This window comes from Lonchura striata, chromosome 1 (genome assembly GCF_046129695.1).
Source record: "Lonchura striata isolate bLonStr1 chromosome 1, bLonStr1.mat, whole genome shotgun sequence".
NCBI classification, from domain to species: Eukaryota; Metazoa; Chordata; class Aves; order Passeriformes; family Estrildidae; genus Lonchura; species Lonchura striata.
Window position 1 is genome coordinate 47,760,306 of NC_134603.1, and position 22,628 is coordinate 47,782,933.

Consider the following 22,628-nt stretch of genomic DNA (forward strand, 5'->3'; position numbering starts at 1 on the left):
CTCTAGAGATTATCTAGTTCCACCCTTCTGACTAAGACAGAATATATCACATACATGCTCCAGAACATCAGAACATCCACATCTTCTCATTTTTCCCTTGGAGTCAATGCATAACACAGTTCTTTTTCTCTGTGAGGCCTTCAGTGACCCAAGAGCCATTCATGGCCTCAGCTGTCTTAGCACCAGATCATAAAGACCAAGACTTTAAGGTGTAATTTATTGTGTCCACTCCTGGAAAAAAAAAAAAAAAAAAAAAAAAAAAAAAAAAAAAAAACTTTAAAAACCTGAAAATTTCCAATAGGCAAATATAGTTCTTTAAATACAAAGAAACTAATCTATTGTATACATTTCACACTAAACAGAAGAATTAATGTTTTTTTCAGAAACCAAGACACTTAATAGCACCATTTAAAATAATTAGTAGAAAGGGCTGTGGGAGTCTACAACTCCACAGGAGCTAGTGTCAAGAAAATGCCAATAAAGCAGCAGTGACTCCAGGCAGGTCAATGTGGCACTGAGTGTCACACTTCAGGTACCAACATGCTGACTATTGCAGAGTGCAGTCACTCTAGATCTAAGACTCATCATTACAGAGACTGGAAAAGAGCTCCACAATCAGGAATTACTCCCCAGAAGTGGTTCAGGAAGCTTCTCCTTACTTTCTTCATGCTGCAATTTCCAGCTGAGATCTCAACTGTTTGAGCCCTTCAAATCAACAGAATGGAACAACTTACTTTATCTCAGCAGTTCCCAAATGTTTCAGGTAACAGCCTCCTTTTTCTGGAATGGCCTGGATCCCTGTGTACCACTCATACATATATTGATTTTCTGTCCTGGACCCAAATCTCTGTAAGCCTATACCAGCTTTCCCTCCAGATGTAGCTATCTGCAGTTCTTTTTATTCCTGTTCTTCTCTTCCCCTGGGAAAAATAAAACCAATAAAACAAACAAATAACCCCAAAAATCAAATACAAAACAACAACATCAACAAAAACAAACAAACAAACACAAAAAACCCCCAAGTCACATTCCAGGCGCAAGCAAAGTGGACAAGTCCCAGCCCAGTTTTTTTTCCCCCTGCTTCCCTGCAAAAAGAAAAACACCAAAAGAAAACCAACTATTCAAATTCTAACTCCTCCCATTTTGAACACAGCCCCCTACTTTTTCAATTAACTGCCCTGTAAAGCTCTTTAACTCCAGGCAGCCAGGACATATTTTCCAATCCTTGCTGTCCCACGTGCCCTCTGCACAGGAATTCCAGAGGGGAACTGCCTCTTTCACCTACAACTCCTGTAGCTACCTGACTCCTGCCAGGAAAAAGACTTTCAGCCCTGTACTCCCTTCTCCTCGGGTCTCTTCAACTCAGTACATCATTACCCCGAGGGAAAAAAAAGTTGTTCCCTGAGTCATCGAGCTGCTGTAAACGCGGGCACACTTCAACCTGTGCCACTTATTGGGGTTCTCATCCCAGCATTCCAGCTTCTAATAAAGAGCCCTGGAATGCTCAAGGCAATGACTAAGAAAGAGGAAGGCATAAAGAAGCCCAAGAGACTCAGCCTGGGAACTTGCTACTGACCTCCAGCATACATGCTGGGTCTCCCCAGGTAACTCTGTTGTAGCCAATCTGCTGTGGAATATCTCGGCCACTTTTTGGGTTGTTGTTGTTGTTTAATTTTCATTCCATCAGAAGGAAAGGAAAAATCTGCTAAGCATATAGTGGTTCTTCATCGGCAAGCATCTCTTCCTCTTAAGGATCCAATTTTCCTGTCTCATTCCTTCTACTGGAGATGCAAAAATAAACTTATCCCCTCTTCCTAGGACAGAGAGACTTTCTGAATCAGCTGAAAGGAGGAAAATCGTAGCCCTGTGCTGTCTCAGCTGATCTTCCAGTTCCTTAAATGTTCTGTATATGTAGTGATTAGAAAGCCAGTCATTTGGTTTAAATGATCTTCCCGTGTGGCCTTACCTCATCTGTCTGAGGCATTCTGAGTCTCTAGAGGTGCTTGCAAGGTTAATTACCGGTGAAAGGTTAAGCAGCTCCTGCCTTTTGGTTGTCTTGTCACCACTTCCTTGCTCAGATGAGATGTCTCATAAAAAGGAGGGCAGGGTGGGAAGCGCGTTTGCATGTCAAAGGGGGCTGTAAAACCTGCGTGCCGGTAGGACCGCTGGGATTGAGTTTGGGATCAAGAGCTCAATCCTGTAACTATGCAGCCCGCCCTAAGGCTGCGGTTTCACAAGCAGCTGTCAATGTTAACAGCTCCCTCATGCCAAAAGGGGAAGGCTTGCGCTTCCTCCTCCCCTGTCTTCTCTTATCCTGATTCCAGTCATACGGCCTTTCTCACTCTGGTAGAATATGACTCAGTTTTTCCACTGGTTCTGTTTGTTTTTTTGCTAGCTCAGGAAGTTACATTTGCATGTCTATGGGGGTCGCTCAGGTGTTTAGATGGAGGCTGGCTTGGTTAAGGAACTGGAGAACACTGCTGAGAGTGGGCAAAGAAGTGGAGAAAATAACAGAAGCTTCCACTCTCTGGTGACAGTCATCTCCCAGAGCTGTAGCCCAACAGGACATTCTCTGCATTTAGTGGAGTGATCCATTATCAGCTGATTTATTCCATGAAAACAGGCATAACCTAGAAGCAAGTAATTTTTCACGTTGCTTCAGACAAGAGGCACTCCGGCAGTATGACTGCAGTGGTAAATAAACATGGCTAAATTAACCAAGGGGTTAAATCTTTTGGGGTTAAATCTATCTTATATACTATCTATCTTATATACTCCACCTATGTGAATGTAGTTTCTCCTCCCTCCCCAGGTTCCCCAGTTCAACAATTCATGCCCAAGCATTCCTATTTATATACAACACAACCTCCAAGGAGAGGAAATTTCTGTAAAGTTTGTGTTTTTTCAACAACGGCAATTTGCTAGCAAGTTCACACTGACATCAGTGCTTCAGAATGCTGCCACCTTCTGTGGAAAACAGGAAAATTACTGATATTCTTCTATCCCGTGAAATAATTTTTTCCAAATTTTAAAATTTAATGCTTTATAAGAATGCCTGCTACTTTACTATTTCCCTACTGTACAGTAAACTCCTATCTCATGGAAGGATGGAAGAAAATCTAGGCTTACTTGCTTCATGTTCCTAAGAAAGAGATATGGGAAAATATAATTTTAAATTTATAAAGATAATGGTAACATAAAGAAATGCTTTTATCACCCTTCAGGAAATTTACATGCAGCCTAGTGATTAAAATATCCTTCATCTGGAAAATATTCAGTTACTGAAGGAGAGCAAGAGACCACATGTGGCTGCATTCATTGTAAAGTCACAGCAGATTATCATGCATTAAAGAGGAGCTGCTACAGGGAGTTATAAATAACATCTTCTATCAGCTTTCAAAAAAATCTACAGCTGCTGAAAATTCCCATTTATCCAGTACAAACGGTGCTTCAATGAGGTGTGTCCAGAAAGAGGATTTATCAAGGAATGCAGTTCCTTGTTCCAGTTCCAGACAGAAAACTTTACAGGCAAAACAGAGTATCTCCAGGTAAATTTGATATTTATATGAAGAAATTTATGCTAGTCAGAAATTTGACAGCAATTTCCAACTGTTCCACTATAAATGTGATAACAATAGAAATCACTAAAATGTTTTGAAGATTATAAAACAGACCTAGAAAGTTTATTATAAAAACAAAAATAACCCTTTTAAAAATACTTCAAGCATTAACAAATAAGTATTTGATCCTTTAGATCAATGAGCTGTAACCAGAAATTGTAAAGGAAATCAGAAATCTCTGGGAGAAACCCATCACATTGTATCTTTTCTTCTAAAACTTTTCATGGCTATTGGCTGAGATTCATCACACTGTTCTCCAGTGGTGTATACACATCACTAGGTGAATTCACAGTCAAATAAATGGAGGCTGTCACTATACTGGCAAGTATAGACTGATAGGAATGGGTATGTGTCGGAATCTGTGGAGCAAAGATACTGAATGTTGAGATCTTGATACACTTATGTGCATTTCAGGTAGGACCTAATCCAGGTTACCCCTAGGAATATAATAGGGATGAAGCACACTAGGTATGCATGAGGTACCTCTGCATTAGTATTCTAGTTAGGATCAGCAACTCACTTTTGAAGGGAATCCTCTGATGGCTCCCACTAACCATCCAGGGTCTCAGAGTGTGCATAATTGATTCCTTTTGAAGGAAGCCAAACCCACAGTTACATCCCCAGAATATACTCAGTATATTCAAACTCTAGTTGTCACTGCATCCATAGTGACAAAAGCTGGTCTGGACTGCCACATCAGTGGCGTGGATGTCAAATCTTCAGCTTTTTCTTCAGAACTTCTCATACTTGCCAATGCAGACAACAAGCTCAGACACATAAATATCCTGAGGCAAAGAAGCCATGACATAAGGTTTGGTGAGGTATAAACACTTTACAAGTGTAGTAAGGACTGAAATATCCTAGACTGTGGCAAAAACCACAAATAGGTGGTTATGCTATAGAGTGAGTTGTGAAATACTGTGCAGAATGCACAGAACAGTAGAGCTACTGGCATCTTCAGAGTTACTGCTGGACTTAGGAAAGCAAAACAAGTTGGACAAATGGACTCAAAAAGGCAGCTCACTGAGTGAACTCAGTGCTCTGGAGAGAGGAGCGTACCCATATTGGTTCAGGACCAAGACACATCCAAGAACACTCTTTAATCTCCAGACACAGACAAGCATCCATCCTGCTTTACAGCTAAGTGACATTCCCAGACACCTGTACCAAGGGGGCTGGCAGCTGTCTGCACAACTGCACAGCTGAGTAAGGTTTTCAAAGGTGTGTGCAAACATAATTGTGAGAAGGGGCCCACAAACACGAAGGAAACGCTGCTACTGTTAATCTGTTGTTAATACCACCAAGAACTTGGTGGGACTCAGAATCACCAAAACATGGAATTGGTCAGGTTGGAAAAGAGCACAGAGGGTTATCTGGTCCAACCTTCCTGCCCAAGCAGAATTATCCTAGAGCACATGGCACAGAATTGTGCCCAGATGGTTCTTGAGTGTCTCCAGTGAGGGGGACTCCACAACCTCTCTGGGCAATCTGTTCCAGTTCACAGTCACCCGCACAGTAAAGTTCTTCCTCATGTTTGCATGGAGCTTCCTGTGCATCAGTTTCTGCCCATTGCCTTTTGTCCTACTGCTTAGAACTGTTGGAGTCCAGGACATCCTTCTGGCTCCCCTGGCTGTCTCAAGACCCTGGCAGGGGTCTTGGAGATCCTGGCATGAAGTCAAAAACATCTTGTGGCTTTGATTTTAGCCTGTGGAAAAAACTGTCAATTTTGTATGAGGAATTACAAGTCACAAGGGTTTTAGTAGTGTGATATTTGAACTAACACAGGGTGGAAAAGTAGAATTTTGGGATTTTAGAATGGGGTTCAAGGGGGTACAAGATGGAGGAATTTGGGTGTGTCCTAGCCTTTTTCTCCTTCTTCTTGTCCTCCACGTCTTGGTGTGGTGGTGACACTTTTCTATTGATTTAGGATGGGGGACACACTGTCCAACATAGATGTTAGATACTGGTGCATTGTTATAAACAGACTTTTGTAACTTTTGATATAAAAGGTAAACAGAGCTCGAGAGGGCACAGCAGATGGCCATGGTGGACTTGCTAGCTAGAGCTCAGCAGGTCAGAGAAATAATATTTAGATAAGAAGAAATAAACAACCTTGAAAATGCAATCGGAAGCATTTCTGGCTCCTTCATTGGCTGTTATCGGGCTAGGGAAGCAAAAACTCTTTTCGACCTCTTGGGGTCACCCTGACCTAGGAACCCCAAGAGAAATGAACATAGAACCACCAAGGAGAGCCTGACTCCATCCTATTGACACCCTCCCTTTGGATATTTATACACATTGATGAGGCCCCTTCCCAGCTGACTCTTCATTTCACTACAGCTGCCAGCTGTGAGGCTGACACAGTGCAGGCCACCACGGCAGTCACTTTGGCCCCACTGGCTCCCCTTGTTCTCGGCCAAGGACGAAGCTCGGACAGCCCACCCGGGCACGCGGCAGTGCGCCGGGCTGAGCCACTGGGACACCCCCGCCAGAAGGGCAGCTTAAACATCCTCTGGTTCCAACCCCCTTGCTGTGGCAGGGACACCTCCTACTAGACCAGGCTGCTCAGAGCTCCATCCAGCCTGGCCTTGAACACTTCCAGGGATGGGGTATCCACAACTTCTCTGGGCAGCCTGTTCCAGTGCTTCATCCCCTTGCAGAGAAGAATTTCTCCCTAGTACCTTAAACCCACTCTCTCTCGGTTTGAAGCCATTCTCCCCTGTCCTGTCAATACGTGCTCTTGCAAACACCCTCCAGTGCTCAGATGGGTGTTTTAATTAGTACCGTCTCTGCATTCCTTACTTGGCGTCCCCCCAGGGCAGACCCCTCAGAGGCGGCTGCGCATGCGCCGCGCACGCCGCTTCCCGCCCTCCCGTTCTGCCTCCCGCCGGAAGATGCCGCGGCCCCGCCGGGGAGGCCGGGCCGGCGGCGGGCGGGCGGGCCGGGGCGGTGCCGCGGCGGTGCCCGGCTGTGGGCGGGCTCCAGGCTCGGGCTCGCCGCCTCCGCCAGCGCCGGCACGTCGCTGACACCCCTGCGAGGTAAGCGGCCGTCGGCAGACCGGAGGGGCGGGAGAAGGGGCGCCGAGGAAGTTGCTGACCCCCACACTCCCCATCCCACCCGTCCCCCGCCGAGTCCCCTCACCCCCGGCTGCCCCGTGCCCGCTGCCCCCCGAGCCCCCGCCCGCGGCGGCTCCTCATCGGGCCTGCCCGCCGCTGTCGCGGGGGAGGCGGGCCGGCCGTGCCCAGTCGCGGGCGGGAGCCGCGGCGAGGGCCCGGCCCGGTCCCGGCATCGCCGCCTGCCCCGGCGGCCCTGGCCGCGGGAGCTGCGGCCGGCGGCGGGGTCCCGCCGCCAGGGCCTGCCCCGCCAGCGCTGTCACCGCGGGGCGCTGGGGCCGCTGACACCGGGCCATTGGAGCCCTGCCCTGCCCTGCCCTTCCCTCCGTCCGGAGCTGTGCCGGAGGGACTGCCGGGCGCTGCCGTGGCCCTCAGCCGGGACGGCTCCGGTTCGAGACACCCGCGCCCTGTCCAGCTGGTGGGCAGCCTGCCTCAGCCTCTGCTCTAAGCACTGGAAGCTGTGGGGCTTGCGTTTCTCTGTTTCGTTCGTTTGTTGGTTTGGATTTTTTTGGGTTTGAGGTTTTTGTTTGCTCTGTTTTATTTTCGGGGTTCCCCCCCCCCCGTACTTCTTGCACCAAGCCTTTCTTTGCTCGTGTTCTAGTTTGTTCCTGCACTTCTATGTCTTCCCTGCTTTTCATAATCCGGCTTTTACTAGAGGGTGACTTCTCCAGGGCAGAGACTGCCAGTTCTGGAATATCTGGAAAAGACTTTGCTCTGTTGTACAAGGTATTAGGAGGAAAGAAATTACTGTTCAAGAGCTCCGTGGGAGGAGAGTGTATTTTTTAGTTGCCTTCTCTGAGAAGGAGTGCCAGTGAGGGAAGTTTTGTACTTTCTGTTTTGTACTTTTAATCTTCCCCGAGTGTGCCATGTCATGTCTGGAAAAAACCAAAGAAGGTCCAGGTGTATACAGTGTCATGATATTCTCAAATTCTGAGGGTAGGTGTTGTGCTCTAAGAGACCAAAGACTATTCAGCAATTAGGGCTGCTATTTTCAGGATGAGTGACCATACTGCATCTCTGATGGGTTTCCTTTGGCTGGGGGAAACCCATAGGCTTGTGAGGTGTCATGGAGCTCATGAGCCATTAGAATGTAGGCACGCAAATTCTACGACGTGCTCCTTAGGGAGAGACGTGAAAATAGCACAAAAAGTGCTATTAGAGATTTCTTCTCTGGGTAGAATTAAAAAAAATACCTTAAATATGGGTTGTTTATAATGTATCTTCTTTAAAGGAGAAGGTCAGAAGACAGCACTGGTGTCTGGAATCTGAGTTTTTATCAACTTTTTAACAAAATTACCAGTTTTGCATGGTTAGAAATGGTTTCGTAAGTGGATAAATGAAAATGAGGTTAAGGACAATATAAAGTCTAAAGAGAAGAAAAAGTACAGTTGTTTACTTTTTCCTTTTGTATAATGATCAGTTATTAAAAGGAGCTTAACATAAATATATTTCAAGTTGTTGGGGAAAGACATTCATTTGTCAGTACTGGAAGTCATACTTTAGTTGTAATGAACTGATAGTGTCTGGTCTGTGTTACAAAACCAGTGGATTGTTCCTATTTGAACTTAAAAATGTGTCAGATATAACATCAGATCAGTTAAGGTTTGAAAAGCAATGTAGTTTTGTAGAAACCTGTATATAATCTGTAAGTCTGACAGTGACAAAAATTAATAGGTAATTCTTGATTGAAAAAGATGATATGAAAGTTCTGACCACTGTGTCTTCCAGTAAACTTTATTTTATAAAGTTATTAGTGAAACTTTATGAACAATTATTACCTATACCATAATACAATAATGGTGTCTTTGAATAAGACAACTGAAAAGTTTCACAAGACAGAAATGTATATGAAAGGGATGATCAGCCAAATCTGTGAAGATGTTTTTATGAAGAATCTCTGTTAGCTTTCAGACTCTTGTGCAGAGTAACTTCTGCATCATTAACATCACTTCAATTCTCATGAAAACATTGTCTTTATTTGCCCAAGGCAAATGCCTCTAACAATGCTACGTTCTAGGCTTTCCATCTCTGATTTGTAGCTTAAGTCATATTAGAAGTTGTAGGTGGTTGCTGATGTCTGTGAAGTTCTATTGTAGCATCTACTAAACTTGGTAACTGAGTCTAATGAATTTATTCCCTGTTGCTGTGAAGCACAGGATTGACAGAAATCATGTGTTTTTTGATAGCTCTGAAAGAGAGCAGCACACTATTTTCTGAAAAAAGGTATAAGGCTGAGCAACTTCCTTTTCAATTGTACTGTTACTTCCCACATTTTGAAAGGTAAAAGGGTAGTGCTTAAGACAGCAAGGTGCCAAAAATGGTTGGATATGGAAATAAAAAATAAAATCTGATTGTTGTTTTTTGGTTAGTTGTTTTTTTTTTTAATTTCCTTATCAATGAAACTCTAAAGCTAAGTATTATTTGAGGATATGAAAGAGGATGGGAATTGAGAGTCTTGAGTAGGAAGTTATGAAGTGTCTACTGCATGAACATTTTCTGTTCTTCATAGGTGGCATGAAACATCCTGTTCGTAAACATATGCATAAGGAATGCTCTTGTCACACCTTGATAAGTTACTTTGGCCTAAACATCGATTGCCTCTTGTAAAAACCTGTAAGTAAAATGAGTGTCATTTGATTTGAGATTGCTTTAATGATTTGCTTTCTGATCACAGCATGATCTGGCTGTAAAAGGAAAGCAAATATATAAAAATGAAAAGTTACAGTACTTGACAAAGGGTCTAAAAGCAGAGTCGCTTGTTTTTTTTTACAGAAATGGCAGCTCAGAAAAGGAAGTCTGCATTAGTGGAACCTTCTGCTAAACGTCCAAAGCTGGACAAGAACAGCAAGCCATCTTTGTCAAAGAAGGAAAAAGAAGTGTCAGATACAAAACATGGCTCAAATAAATCAAAGCCCAGTCAGTGTGCAGTGCAGGAGAAAGCTGTGCTCAAAACCTCTGCCAAACCAAACAGGTCAGTGATAAAAAAATTACATAATTCTGCATTATCTTGATAGACTACATTGGTGCAGGAACAATCTAAGTAGAGTTAATCTGAGTTAAAGATACAGTAAATAGTTAAATAGTGCTAGAAGGGAGATCACATTTAAATTGTTATGTATGCTGTTTGCTGCATGATTTTTCTCTGGAACCTTCTAAGTGCCTTGAAATCCAGAAAGACCTCCTTCAAAAAGATTTCTGAAGCAAAACTAAATCTAATATTATCTATCTATGTATATGTAACTCATATGTCATTTGAAAGTCACAAGTGTCAGTGATTAAAAACTGCTAGAAATGTTAAAAAGTATTCTCCAGGGTTCATAGTTCAGTCTTGCAATGCATAAAAAGCATTAAATACAACACGTAAGAGTAACTAGGTGGAACCTAAATTATCCCAGATCATTTTTTTGATAATTCTTGAACAAATTCTTCCAAAAATACTGAGAGTATAAGATCTAGTGTTTTTTAAAAAGGAAAGAAATAGGCAGAGGAGGAATGAAAATAATCTTACAACAGATTCTACTTTCTGGATGCTGAAAAAAATATTATTTTACTCTTTCAGTGATAACACCAATGAACCTGAAGTAGGAATGCGCATGACTACAAGATCATCAGCACTCAACTCAAATAATAAAACAATATCTGGCAAAACAGTTCAACAGCAGCATCCTAAATCTGCAAAATATAAGGAGGTATGCCAGAAAAAATCAGTGCAAGAAATTCCTAAGTCAAAATGCTTAATTGCACCAAATGAGCCAGTAACAAGGAGATCACAGAGACTGCAGCAGTTAACCCATGTGCATGTTCCAGCAAGATCCCTGCGCAGCAGAGAAGTTAAAGAAGAAAAAGTTTCTGAAGTTAAGCACAGTAGCCAGGCAAAAAAACACACTCGGAGCGTGGCAGCAAAACCACTGAAATCTGCTGGAGCAAAAACGGAACAGAAAAACACAAAGATAAAGCCAAACAATACAAAAGAGGATAAAGAAATAGGTGTAGAAGTGACCAGCTCTCTGAAAAAGTGTAAAGCAGACAATAAAAAGGATAATTCCAGTAGCTTTCAACAAAATCTTCAAGGCTCCTCATCTTCATGTCCTGCTGAGAGTCTTGACGAAGTAAAGAAAGACCAAACAGGCCCTGTATCTTTGAATCCTAATAACACAAAGAAAGCGGAAACTGATTCTCTTAAGCCAAATTCTACAGCATCTAAGGAAAAGCAGCAAACACATCAGAACATAAAGCCCAGTACAAAACCAAAAAACACTTCACAGCCATCTGTAGGTGAGACAAATGTGGCTGATCAACCAGAGATTGATGCAAAATCCAAAAGGGTGAGCATCCTTGAACTTTGTGAAGAAATTGCAGGTGAGATTGAGTCAGATACAGTAGAAGTGAGAAAAGATTTCCCTAGTGCAGAGGATAGCAAAGCAGAAGAAAAGCATGATGAGACACAGTTACAGCAAAGTGAAATGCTTACTCAAAAAGAACCCAATCAAAGTACTCAGTGCAAACGGTTTTTCCCTAGCAAAAAAGCAATGCCTGTCAAATGCACTCTGAATGGTAGAAATAACTCCTCAAACAAAAGCTCTAAATGGACCAAAATTAAATTGCTGAAAGCTAGTAATGTGAAGCAAAGTAACTCAAATTTTCCAAATGTCCCAAAGCTTCCTTTTTTAAAAGATTTCCCTGAAGTTTCAGAGGCAAGTCAAATGGCTGCAGAAGCAGAGCTTTCAAAGGCACAAGGCAAGCTGTCAACAAGACTCTTTGAGAATGAAAGTACAACTTGTGCACAGGAGAAATCACATCCTTCATCTGAAAGAGCTGAAGCTAAAGAAGTGACATTAGAAACAAAACAGCCCACAAGGAAAGGTGCAGAAAATGGTCTGTTGCCTAACTTGACAAAACATTTATGTGAGCCAAGACCAGATGAGGTAAGCTGTTTTAATTATGGTGTATAGTGGGAGGGTGTTCTAAATCTATTCTGTTTTCTGAGAATCCCATGCTCAGAATTGTTTTAACAATGACTTTTATTTTACAGTAACTTCAAATTTTCAAATGTATTAGAGATTTACTGCTGTGCTGTTATAGATGGGTGATAGTAAGCCAAAAAATTAATTGATTCCACCCTTCTAGATTCTGTTGTTAACTAAATGTTGATCAGTAAAATTTTGTGCTGGAGCCAAAGGTTGTATGGATTCATATGGACTCTTCAGCTTCTGTAGCTGTTTTATTTTGCAAAGGTGTGTTACACTTTTGGAGTAAATGAACCTGTTTTCCTCTCATTTCCTTATCTGAATGACTAAAATTTGAGATTTTAAGGACAGCTGTGTTCTGTAGGAAATATTTTACAAGTTTATATATAAAATGAAAAAGATTTTTTTTCAAACTTAATACCACAAACTTCAATATGAACTAGCTAATAAGTGACCTTTTGTCTGCTTAAATTAACGTAAAACTGACGCTGTACTCAAAACATTAATACTTATTTCAGTTGCTAGTTTTATTAAGAGGTTAAAGGCATAGTTTGATGTTTTCTCTTTTGCTTAGAACTTTCGATTACATTTGGAATCAAGTCCAGAAAGCTCTCCTGTAAAGTGTGTTACAGCTCCTAGACCACCAAAACAAGTTAAAAAAGAACCCAGAGAAAGTGAAGCTCAAGGTAACTGTCTACTACAGATTTCTCCACTTGGTTTAGTCAGTTCTGTGGGAAGGGTAGGTCTCCCTTTAAGAGGAATGGTTCACAGAGTAAGGCATAGCTGTCGCAGAGCTAAACTTCAGGAGTTGGGACTTTTAACCAGGAGGTTTTGTATTGCTTTGTGTCACACTCAGGGGCACTTGAGTAGCACTGAAATGTGCTTTCTTCTCTGGGCTGTGGAGTAGGAAAGAGGAGAAACCAAACCAAATTCTTTCCTTTTCCATGTAATAAAGCAGTAAAAGTTGCATATTTCAGTTGGCTTCTTCTCTTGGCTTGGTTTTTGTTAATTCTCTGCTCTGTTTCCTTTGAATAAGTATCTGCATTTGTTTCTTCTAAATTTTTCTGTTTGATCTTAACCATATTATTGAGTAATCACTCTCCAGTTTTTATTACTTAGTCTTTATTTGTCAGCATGTGAATGCAGTTTGTCAAAGCTTATGAGTGTGATATGAATATTTTGATGGAAGTACATTTGACTAAGGAATACGGTCAACAAATCACTAAGTTATCTCTTAATTGTTTTTTCTGTTTTTAGTGGTGAGGGGTTTGTTTTGGGTTTTCATGTATTTTTTTAAAATCTGAACCTTAGTTTGAGTCCACTGTTTTATTATTTAGCTTTACTAAGTAGTTGGAGTTTTTTTCCTGTCACTGTAGGATACTTTTGGAGGGTTAACTACTCTTAATTTCTGTTACAGAATTAAAAAAAAAAAATATTTGTTTTGGCGTTTTTGATTGTTTCTTTTCCTTAAGTATTGCAGAATGTGCTTCAGATGGGGGCATTCTGTACATTTATGATTCTAATAAAATACAGGCAGCTATTTATATGTGTGTCATAATAAACATGTTTAAACTCCTGTGTAGTTTACTGCTAGCCTTGTTTAGCTTCTGGCAAACTGTCCTGCAGAACTGCTGTCAAAATGTTGGAGAAAAATGCCTTTTTTTTTAAAGTATACTTGGAGAAACATGTGAATACTGCCTCAAACTTGAATATTTTTTATTGGCCATGAACAGATTGTTTTGAATATGTTTTTTGAAAATCACTGTTTGTGTAACTCAAATTTCCTTTGCAACTAAAAACTTTATAATGAAGTTATAATCTTTGATTACTTGTAGATTTGGCTCCCACGCAGTTGATGCAAACTTCAGTAGCAAGTCAGACTTCTGCATCTGAAAACAGGTATGGTATTTTGTACATTATGAAATTACAGGAACCTTGCATGGGTAGAATTATGAGAGAATTTATTATAAAACAGTTTTCTGCCAGCCTCAGTTTTCAGTTTCAAATAAGTGACTTGTCCTTTGTAAAAACAGACTAATTTTATCCCATTGTTTAGGGATATTTTTGCTTTGCTAAGAAAATAATTAAGATATTTGTAGCTGCATTTTTTTTCAAAAAGTATTATTTAACAGAGTTGGAAAAAAAAACATTTATACTGTTCTCTTCCTCAAATCAGATGAGAACCAGGGAGTAGGGGAAGGATTTGCCACATGATTTTCATGTACTGAATTATTTCACTTGCATCTGGAGGAATTTTTCTATTCCTTGTACTATGGGAGTGTTGTATGTGGGGAATTTTTTTTAGGTGAGGAGGAGGGGATTTAATTCAGAATTTTGTGATTGCTGTAAAATGAAGGTGTCAGCAGCCATTTTAAAAGAAAAAGTTCTCAGTACTAAATTTATCTTACAGTTCAAGTTTGTATTTTAGCCTTAATCATGTTGACTGTTACCATTTTTGTGCAGTTCTGACATAGGCTCTAGTTTTAGCCAATTACAAGCTTAAGACAAAAATTTATTTGTACCTGATACCTTGAGCAGCAGCAGTGGTCAGTGTGTTGTTACTGTTTTCTGTATTCATAATGGGGACAAGAAAAAATGTTTCAGGTAATTTTCAGTACATCTCTCTGAGGCCAGATTAACAATTTTGATTAACCAGCCCTTTTGTACCTGTTGAAAAACTCTACTGCTGTGGAACTTGACAGAAGATGGTTGGTAAGGTAGATGCAAACTAGTTCAATGAGTGGTTTAAAATGTACTGATAAGCACTGCAATAACTTTGATTTTTTAAAAATATTTTTATTCTCAACTGCCAAACAGGTTTATAGTATCTACTTAAATTTATTACTTGAGCAAGCTCCTATTGATTTACTTTTATCTGGATATATATTTTAATTCTGAGATCTTTCTTACCCTACTTTCTATATGGTACCCAAGATTTAAGCCATCATTCTTTCTGTGGTAATCCTGCCATAACACAGAGTAATCTGTTACCTGTGTGCATATCTACTGTATAACTCTCTTTAGGGCTATGTAGGAAAAGGTTGCAGCAGCAAAAGGCAAACCTTGAAGTAGCTACATAAGGCAAATTTTAGGGCACATGAAGGGAATAAAAAAATTACCCCTGATTTAGCACAAAATGCTGTTTTGAAAATGTCTGGAAAGAGTTGTTTTTTTAGAAAGGTCACTGGATTAATCTGCTGCCTGTGCTACAGGAGGTGCCACAATTAAGTTTGCTCAGAAACAGAAAAATATGTGAATACCTAGTTGAAGTATGTGTATTTTTGTGTGTGTTTTGCTTTATCTCTATGAGTTTTATCCTGGACAAACCTGGAACAAATGTAATTTTTTCCCCCTGAATCTAGGAGCAAGTTCATAGAACAGTTTTGGTGATAGTTTATTGTATTTTCCAGTGTTTCTTTCAGATGTGACAAGGAGAGGTTTAAACTGAGTAAGATTGCTGTGATATCAATGCATTTATTCCTTGGGTCTTCCTCCCTTCACTTCCACCTGTTAGAAGATAATATGTTTTAATTGTAGGGATTTGATGTCTGACCTAGATTTATGAGAATATATTTACATGGTCTGCTTTAGCAGCCTGACTTATGATACCTAAATCTTACTTTGGAAATACATAGCATTAGGCACCATCAGTCATGCTCTGAAAGTGCCTCTTGTAAATGCTGGTGTCAATGGTTGAGACTAACCTACCCACTTGATAATAATTTTTCTTTTTTTTCAGAAAAAATCTTGTAATTAGGCTAGTTACAAATGTTGTTTTTTGATTAATCCTTTTATTTCCTTATTTTTTCATTTGAATTGCATGTTAAAATATACAGGACTGTTTTTTATTTAATTAATTTGGATTTGCATCTTGGTAAAGTTTGTACTAATCTCAACGTTTTGAGTATCTAGCATGATGTGTATAAGCAGTTCCATTTTTAACATGAAATGTATTTGTGTTTCAAGGGCTCCATTGTCAAATCCTTCATTAGCATCAAAATGCAGTAACGTGCCATCATCTGAGGAACCTATTCAGAAGCTAAAAGAAGCAGGAAAAGATGGTGATAAGCAGCTGATCACAGTAAGTAATACCCTTTTAGTAAGGCTTAGAGCTTCTTGAAGAAATTATCACTGAATTTGCAGTGCTATGGTTTAACGAACTTGTCTAAAAACCATTACTTATACATACTACTTATCACCATTGTAAATTACTTGTAAAAGTAGAACCTGTACTAGATTGCCATTCAGTGTGGATGGGAAAATGGTGTCAGCAAGCCTTAATGTTTAACATTTCTTGTTAAAATAAATTTCTGCAATTTTTAAATAGAATGGTTTTTCATTGAAAATAGGGAGGGAGAGTGGATATGCCTTTACTTCTGTGTAAATTCTCACTTCCTTAAAATTTCAGAATCATAGGGGGATAAGATAAATCTAATAGGGGGAGGTGCATCTGGTAGATTATGTGCAGAATTAGTATCAATGGATTTGTTCCTGAGTCATTAAAGTGTCCATTTTCCTGAGACCAACTTAAAGATTTCCAGTGCATGCACTTATTTTTACTATAGTATTTAAGTAGTAGTACCAGTTGGGTTATTTATTCTTACCCTTTTGGCTATTAGCTACAAAATACAGTTAAGAAGAAAATGTGAAATGAGAAAGGAGTAACACAGTTGTTTTGTTGTCTTGTAGGATCACACAACTTGATTGTGAGGAGTTTTTGATTTTGTTTTGGTTTGTGTTTTCAATAACATACATGTCAGATAATCCTTGAGAAATGAAAGGCTAGAGAGGGAGAGAAGTCCAGACCATTAGGAAGGAAGGAGTTTTCTTATGAAATTATACTTCTAACATATATAATTGAAGGTGTTGCCAAGTTCTTATTTTTTCATGTAATACTTGGATTTATACATGTGAAAATCTTAACTGAAATAGACCCAAATGAATTCTGAACACTGTTATATCCATACTGAAATATTTTAAAATCAGAGCTTCTAAGAACTAAAATGACAAGTGTATCCTGCAGTGCAGTTGGCTGATGTTGTACAAATATAGGCATGTGAATGCCCAGCCACAGGATAACTGAACTGTATCTAACATTTAAGAGGTATTTCAGTTACTGCCTCTTTGAAATCCATTTTACCAACAGAATTAAAATGAATTATTAAATATCTTTACTACGTTAAAAGGACTTCAAGAATATCCCTTTTCATTTCTGTGAAACTCAATTTTTACTCATACAGTAATAGAACTTGGCTGAAAAGTTGCTGGGATCTTTGACATGAAGAAATACAGAACTTCCTGCTTGGATCCTGAAGAGGGCTTGTGTAGCACTTTGCAGTGTTTATTATACAAGGAGATATTTTGTGAGTTACGGGATTATGCTGATTATGCTGGGAGTATCCTTATATTTAGCTAGAATTAGAAGAGTAATCTTTTCTTCAGGTATACAACAATAAAAGCTGTTTACCAAGCAAAATTTTAAAGAAAGGTTAATTGATGAAGAACAATGGAGAAAATGAGGAAGAATGGGAGAGACTTGGTTTATGGTTTTCTATGGGTATTTCTGGAAAATGCAAGTGGATATTTATTTTCTAAATGTGTAAGTAACAGCTTCACAATATTTTACATCTATCAGCACTTCATACAAATCTAATTCACTTTGATTTCATTGAGTTCGGAGTAGGCTTTTTATTGTGTGGAAAGGGCATTTTAATAATGGATTTCAGTTTACCAAGACAACATTAAGTAGATTATTGGTCTGTTATTCTTTTACCTTGGGGAAAACTGCTCTTTTGTCAAAACATGTAGGAGAACCCAAATATTAGTTAAGCCACTTCGTAAAATATTGTCCTTGACCTTGGTTGCAGTGGAGATGAAACGTAGTTATGTTTAGAACAGTTTGTGCCAGCTTCTAGAGGTGAAAAGTGGCTAAATTAACTTCTAAATTACTAGGCTTTCCTCCTACAGATACTAAAAAGATTTGGGATTAAATGCATATAATAACATAAGGTACTTTTTTGTAATTAATAGTTTTGCTTGCAAAATTACGAGTTTTTAAAATGTGGATTCTGAATGGCTGGGCTTATTTTTCTGTTATTAGCAGTAATTCTTTTCAAAGGTGTTTATGTAGTTCCATAATTTTCCTGTGAGAACAGGGAAATTAAGAATTTGGTTTAAAAACTGCTGAGGTTGAAATTTCTCCTATGTGGAGAGCAGTCTCACTATACAAGGTCAGATAATTTAAATTAGCACTTACAGTGTCTAAAAAATTATAGTTAATAGCTAGAAATAATTTTTATTTCAAGTTTCTGGCATGTTGTATTAAGAGAAGCAGTTTCATTATTCTTTACCTTGAGCAAAGTTGGGAAGTCATGCTCTTATTCGTAGCAAAAGACATTTAATTAGTGCTTTGTTACACTTTTAAAAAAACTCAAGTGCCTGAAAGATGCAATTTAGTGCTCTCCAGTGTGGGGTCTGATGCATTTGGAGATGTGTCAAGCCAGTCCATCTTAATGTATGTACAGAATCCTTTTTTCATTTTGTAACCAAAGCTAAAAACTAATTTATTTGACTATTTATTTGACTAGTCACATAATGCAAAATTTTTGTTTTGCTGCTTGTTTGCTACCAGTTTTCCTTGTCTTTTTAATATAAGTTTGATGCTTGTGCCTTTCAATTTTTTGTGGTGTCTGAGGTTCAGAGTCTGGAATGTTACAGTATTGCCTGTGTATTCTAATCTTTTTGGTCCCTGAGCTATATTTAGAGAGGTGTTATGGTAAAACTGGGTTTTGTTTTTCACAATATGCTTTGGGCTATTTTTACTTAATCCTTAAAGATCTATCTTAGTTTCTTTCCTCTCCCATGTGGTTACTATAATGAATAGATTAATTTTCTTCTTTTCTTAAGTAATATAATCTTTAACAAGCTTTAGGGCTATTTGACTAACAGAAGTAAAATAACACACATTCTGTTTGTAGAAGAAATACTTAATAGCTGTGCCTGCACCATTCTCTTTCCTAAAACACATCATCTAGTTATCTGGGCAGCTTTCAAACATAAAATTATCTCATTCTGTAGAAGTACATCTAAGTCAAATGATGGGGTTTTTCTGTTCAGGTTTGCTTGCTATCACATCTTAAAAAGCAAGTCTCTTCAGAGCATACAACTTAGCTGAGAAAGCAAAGCATCTAATGCTCCAAGACACTTCATAAAGCAAACAGTGCCAGGAAATGGTGTTTGAAGTGATATGCAAAGACCTAGGTTTAGACTAGGTTCAGATTTCTTCTAGGGGAAAGAAATCCCTCTCTTTCTTTCCCCTCTCTTATGGGAAAAAAATTAAGATCAAGGCTACAAACTGATTGTGTTCCAAATCCGTGACTTGGTATTTGACGGAATAGTCTGTTCTGAATATTTGTGAACTGCGCCCTCTTATATTTCATTTAAATGTCCAGTTGGTAGGTTGTCAAGTTACATGAAGCGCCATAGGAATCTTTATAGAGTAATGCACTGACATTTTTCTTTACTTTGCAATTACTTGAATGTGATTTGTAAATATGAGAACTTGAATATGAAGTCATCTGTTCCTTTAAATTCTGAAATGGAAAGAAATACAAATGCACATGCAAATGTTCTCAGTTTTCATCAAATGAGAGATGCTGTTCAAGCAAGACAAGGAAAGTCAGTTGGTTTTGTCTTGTAAAAATTCTTGCCTGTGAGACCCAGGAGAAAACTTTGACCATAAAAATAAGAATCTATAAAAGCATTAATGCTACAAAGAAATCTCCTAAATGATTACCTATGACAAGGATACTTATTCCATTTTGAGGTTTGTTCCTTTGAATTTGACTAGTTTGAAAATAAGTTATCAGTTTTAGGAAAGAACATGTAAGATGAATGAACAGTGAAAACAAATCACTGAAGTGATAGAAGGATAGTTTTGAGTTGCGCAGACTTTTTTGCCTTTCTAGAGCTTTGAGTTAATGCCTGGATGCCAGCAAATGTGCTTAAATGTAGTTGATCCTTGTAAGTATCAGCAAGTGCATGGATCATGTTTCAGAAAAAAAAAAATTCTTTAAGGTGAAAACACAGCTCTTAGTGGAAATAGTAAGTGTAAGAGTGATTTCTTATGAGAAGAATTTCTGAGGAAACTTGGATATCAGTCATTTAAAGTTACCATTTTCTTCCCTGAATTTGTATAGTCTGGTTAGGCAATTTCTCTGAAGATTCGGAGAATGGTTTTTAGACAATTGTTAATTGTTCTGATTAGTTAAGTACTGCCTCTCTCCTGTTTTCTAAGCCCATTGAAAATGAGACAGTGACTACTTCGTAAGCAAAAGGGAGGGAGTTTGGTAGTTGAGAGCAGGATTTTTTCCCTCCACAGAAATGGTGCTCTCTTCTTACAGGGATGGTATCCTCTCTTATTATCACTTCTTCCCATTTCTCCTCTGCAACAACCCAACTTTGTCTTAAAAATTCCGGTGGGTTGTACTTTGTCCTGAACGGAGGTGAGAATGCTTTGTAACATTAGCTAGTGGAATTTGGGCACCAAGGCCCTAACACTGTGCTGTGGGTTAACCCTGGCAGGCAGCTAAGCACCATGCAGCTGTTCCCTTATTAGCCCCAAGTAGGATGGGGGAGAGCAGTTTCACAGGTAAAGCAAAAGCTGTGCTGTGCAAGCAAAGCAAAATAAGGAATTCGTTCACGGCTGTTTGACAGCTTGCAGATGTTCAGCCTTCTTTGGGAAAAAAAGGACTTAATCATGTATAACTATTGGGAAGACAAATGCAATTAATTCCAAACATCTTCCTCTTCCTCCCTCTTTCCCCAGTTCTTGCTGCTGGACAGGATGCTGTGTGGCATGCTCTGTCACCTCCCAACTTCTTGGCACCCCCATCCTCCTCACTGGCACTGAGTGTGAGAAACAGAAAAGGCCTTGAATGCTGTGTGTGAGCACTGTGCAGCAATAGCTAAAACATCCCTGTGTTATCAGCCCTGTTTTGGTCACAGATCTAATACACAGCACCATAGCAGCTGCTGTGAAGGAAATTAACCTTATCCAAGCCAATGTGCTCATCAGAGCACTTTCTGTAATACAATATTTCTGCTTAATATTTTATACGAGTTCAGAATGGATTACCTGCCCATCATAAAGAGTGCACAGATTTATTTTCTTCCTTTGTATTACTTTTCATATTGCTTTAGCCAATGACCAGTGAAGATATAATTTCATGATGGATAATGACCCTCCACTTTCATTTTTCAGATATGTTAAGGAAAATTAGATGTATCACATCTTTATTTTCTTTTGTTAAAATAGTTTTGTAGGGAGATGGGCACTGGTGATGAGTTGGGATTTTTTTTTTTTTCTTGGTTGGGGTGTTTTGTTCAAAATGAAGACTGGATTTTATTCTGAGTTGGGACATGTCTTCTGATCCTCCTGGTCAGCAAGGGGATCTATCCATCAGTTTTAGTCTTGAATGCATCTTTCACTGAAGTAGCATTCTTTGAACTTGAAAGTTTCTGCGGAGAGCCCCAAAATCTTTGTGTTGTTTCTTCCTGCATTTCTTGTATTTCTTTTCCAGCCTGCCTGTTTCTCTGGCTAGGCTTTATTCTTTCTTCTGTGAAAAGGCGAGAGGAAAAGAGGAAAAAAACAGTTTTCCTCTAATACTAGGTAATCAAGAAGGAGATGACCCAATCTGTGACTGAAGAGACAATAAAAAAAAAAGGCTCCTTTTCATCTTCTACAGAGGCACCAAATGCCGTTTTTGCTTGCAGGGTTCCTTATTGCACATATGGAGGATCAGCAGACATGCACCTTCTCAAAGACGATATTGGTAAGACTTTTCTTTCTGTCTAACACAGAATTAAGAAACCCTTCTGAAGTGAAGGCAGTATTGTCTCAATGTTCAATTACAGTCAGTCTTAAAACAGTGGATATTCTGTACTTTAGGATTGCCTTAGATACTGGAATTCTTAATTGCTATGTATATGTGCAGAATTTGCTTAGGAAGTAAAAGTATTTTTTTCTCTTTATTGTTGTTTAGAAAACTGTTTTAAATGGAATAACAACATTTTTTTTTTCTGCCTGAAACCCCACATTTTCCTGAATATTGTTGCTCTGAAAAACATTAAGTTTTGAGAGTCAAACGTCTTGCATATTTTTCTAGTTGTGACAAGTCAGCAGTTTATTTTTCAGTATCTGATGCTTGCTGAGAAGATTCCACCCCTCCACTTTCAAATTCCTAGTATATTTACTCTTATACATAGTATTTTGTTTTCTTTGGGTTTTTGTTTTTCGGGTTTTTTTGGAGTTGTTTCATTTTGTTTTTTGGTTGTCTGTTGTTGATCTCTTCCCTTTAGGAAGGTCTGGCAAGCTTTAATGCAGTGTTATGATTTGGGAGCACTTTTTTCCTCTGGATGCATGCCCTTTCCACTTTTGCTTATGCAGTGACATTACTTTAAAAATAGTCATCCTGTAGATGTTTTGTTGAAGTACAAACATGCATTTGTCATAATTCCTGACTTTATTTTGCATGTCTTTTTGTGTAATTGCAGTATGTGTTAGATTTTAAACCTTTTGCATTTAATTTTTGCCTGAAGCATTATGTCCTGTGGTGTGGCTTTGAAATAGTACTTCAGTTATACAAAAATCTTCTTCCTTGTCTTCAGGAGATTGTAAAATATTTCCTAAAGGCTATAGTCCACATTTATTAGGGCTACAGAGTTCAAAAGATTGCTTTAGATACTACAATGTGCTTTTTCTAATAATTTATGAAACAGGGTCTTCATATTAACCTCTGTGGGTAGCCCATTGATACAACTGAATGTGTGTAGAGTAGTAATATCAGTGAAATCCTTAAAAAAAATCCAAACAAAAAATCTGCCTCCCCAAAGCGCAAAGCCACTGATACCAGCAACATCTGAGAAAG

General features: G+C 39.0%; 1 protein-coding gene across 2 annotated transcripts in view; it reads left to right on the forward strand.

The window, feature by feature from the left end:
• The first annotated feature begins 6,555 nt into the window (after positions 1–6,555).
• ESCO1 (establishment of sister chromatid cohesion N-acetyltransferase 1) overlaps positions 6,556–22,628 on the forward strand; it is a 31,251-nt gene continuing 15,178 nt past the window's right edge. The window contains exons 1-7 of one of the 2 annotated variants that reach the window (XM_021551549.3): positions 6,556–6,658; positions 9,243–9,346; positions 9,506–9,704; positions 10,293–11,658; positions 12,275–12,386; positions 13,536–13,599; positions 15,667–15,781. In XM_021551549.3, coding sequence (XP_021407224.1) covers positions 9,508–9,704; positions 10,293–11,658; positions 12,275–12,386; positions 13,536–13,599; positions 15,667–15,781 — 1,854 coding nt within the window. In that variant the 5' untranslated portion in view covers positions 6,556–6,658; positions 9,243–9,346; positions 9,506–9,507. The remainder of the gene's footprint in view (positions 6,659–9,242; positions 9,347–9,505; positions 9,705–10,292; positions 11,659–12,274; positions 12,387–13,535; positions 13,600–15,666; positions 15,782–22,628) is intronic. The other variant, XM_021551550.3, reaches the window with a different exon arrangement.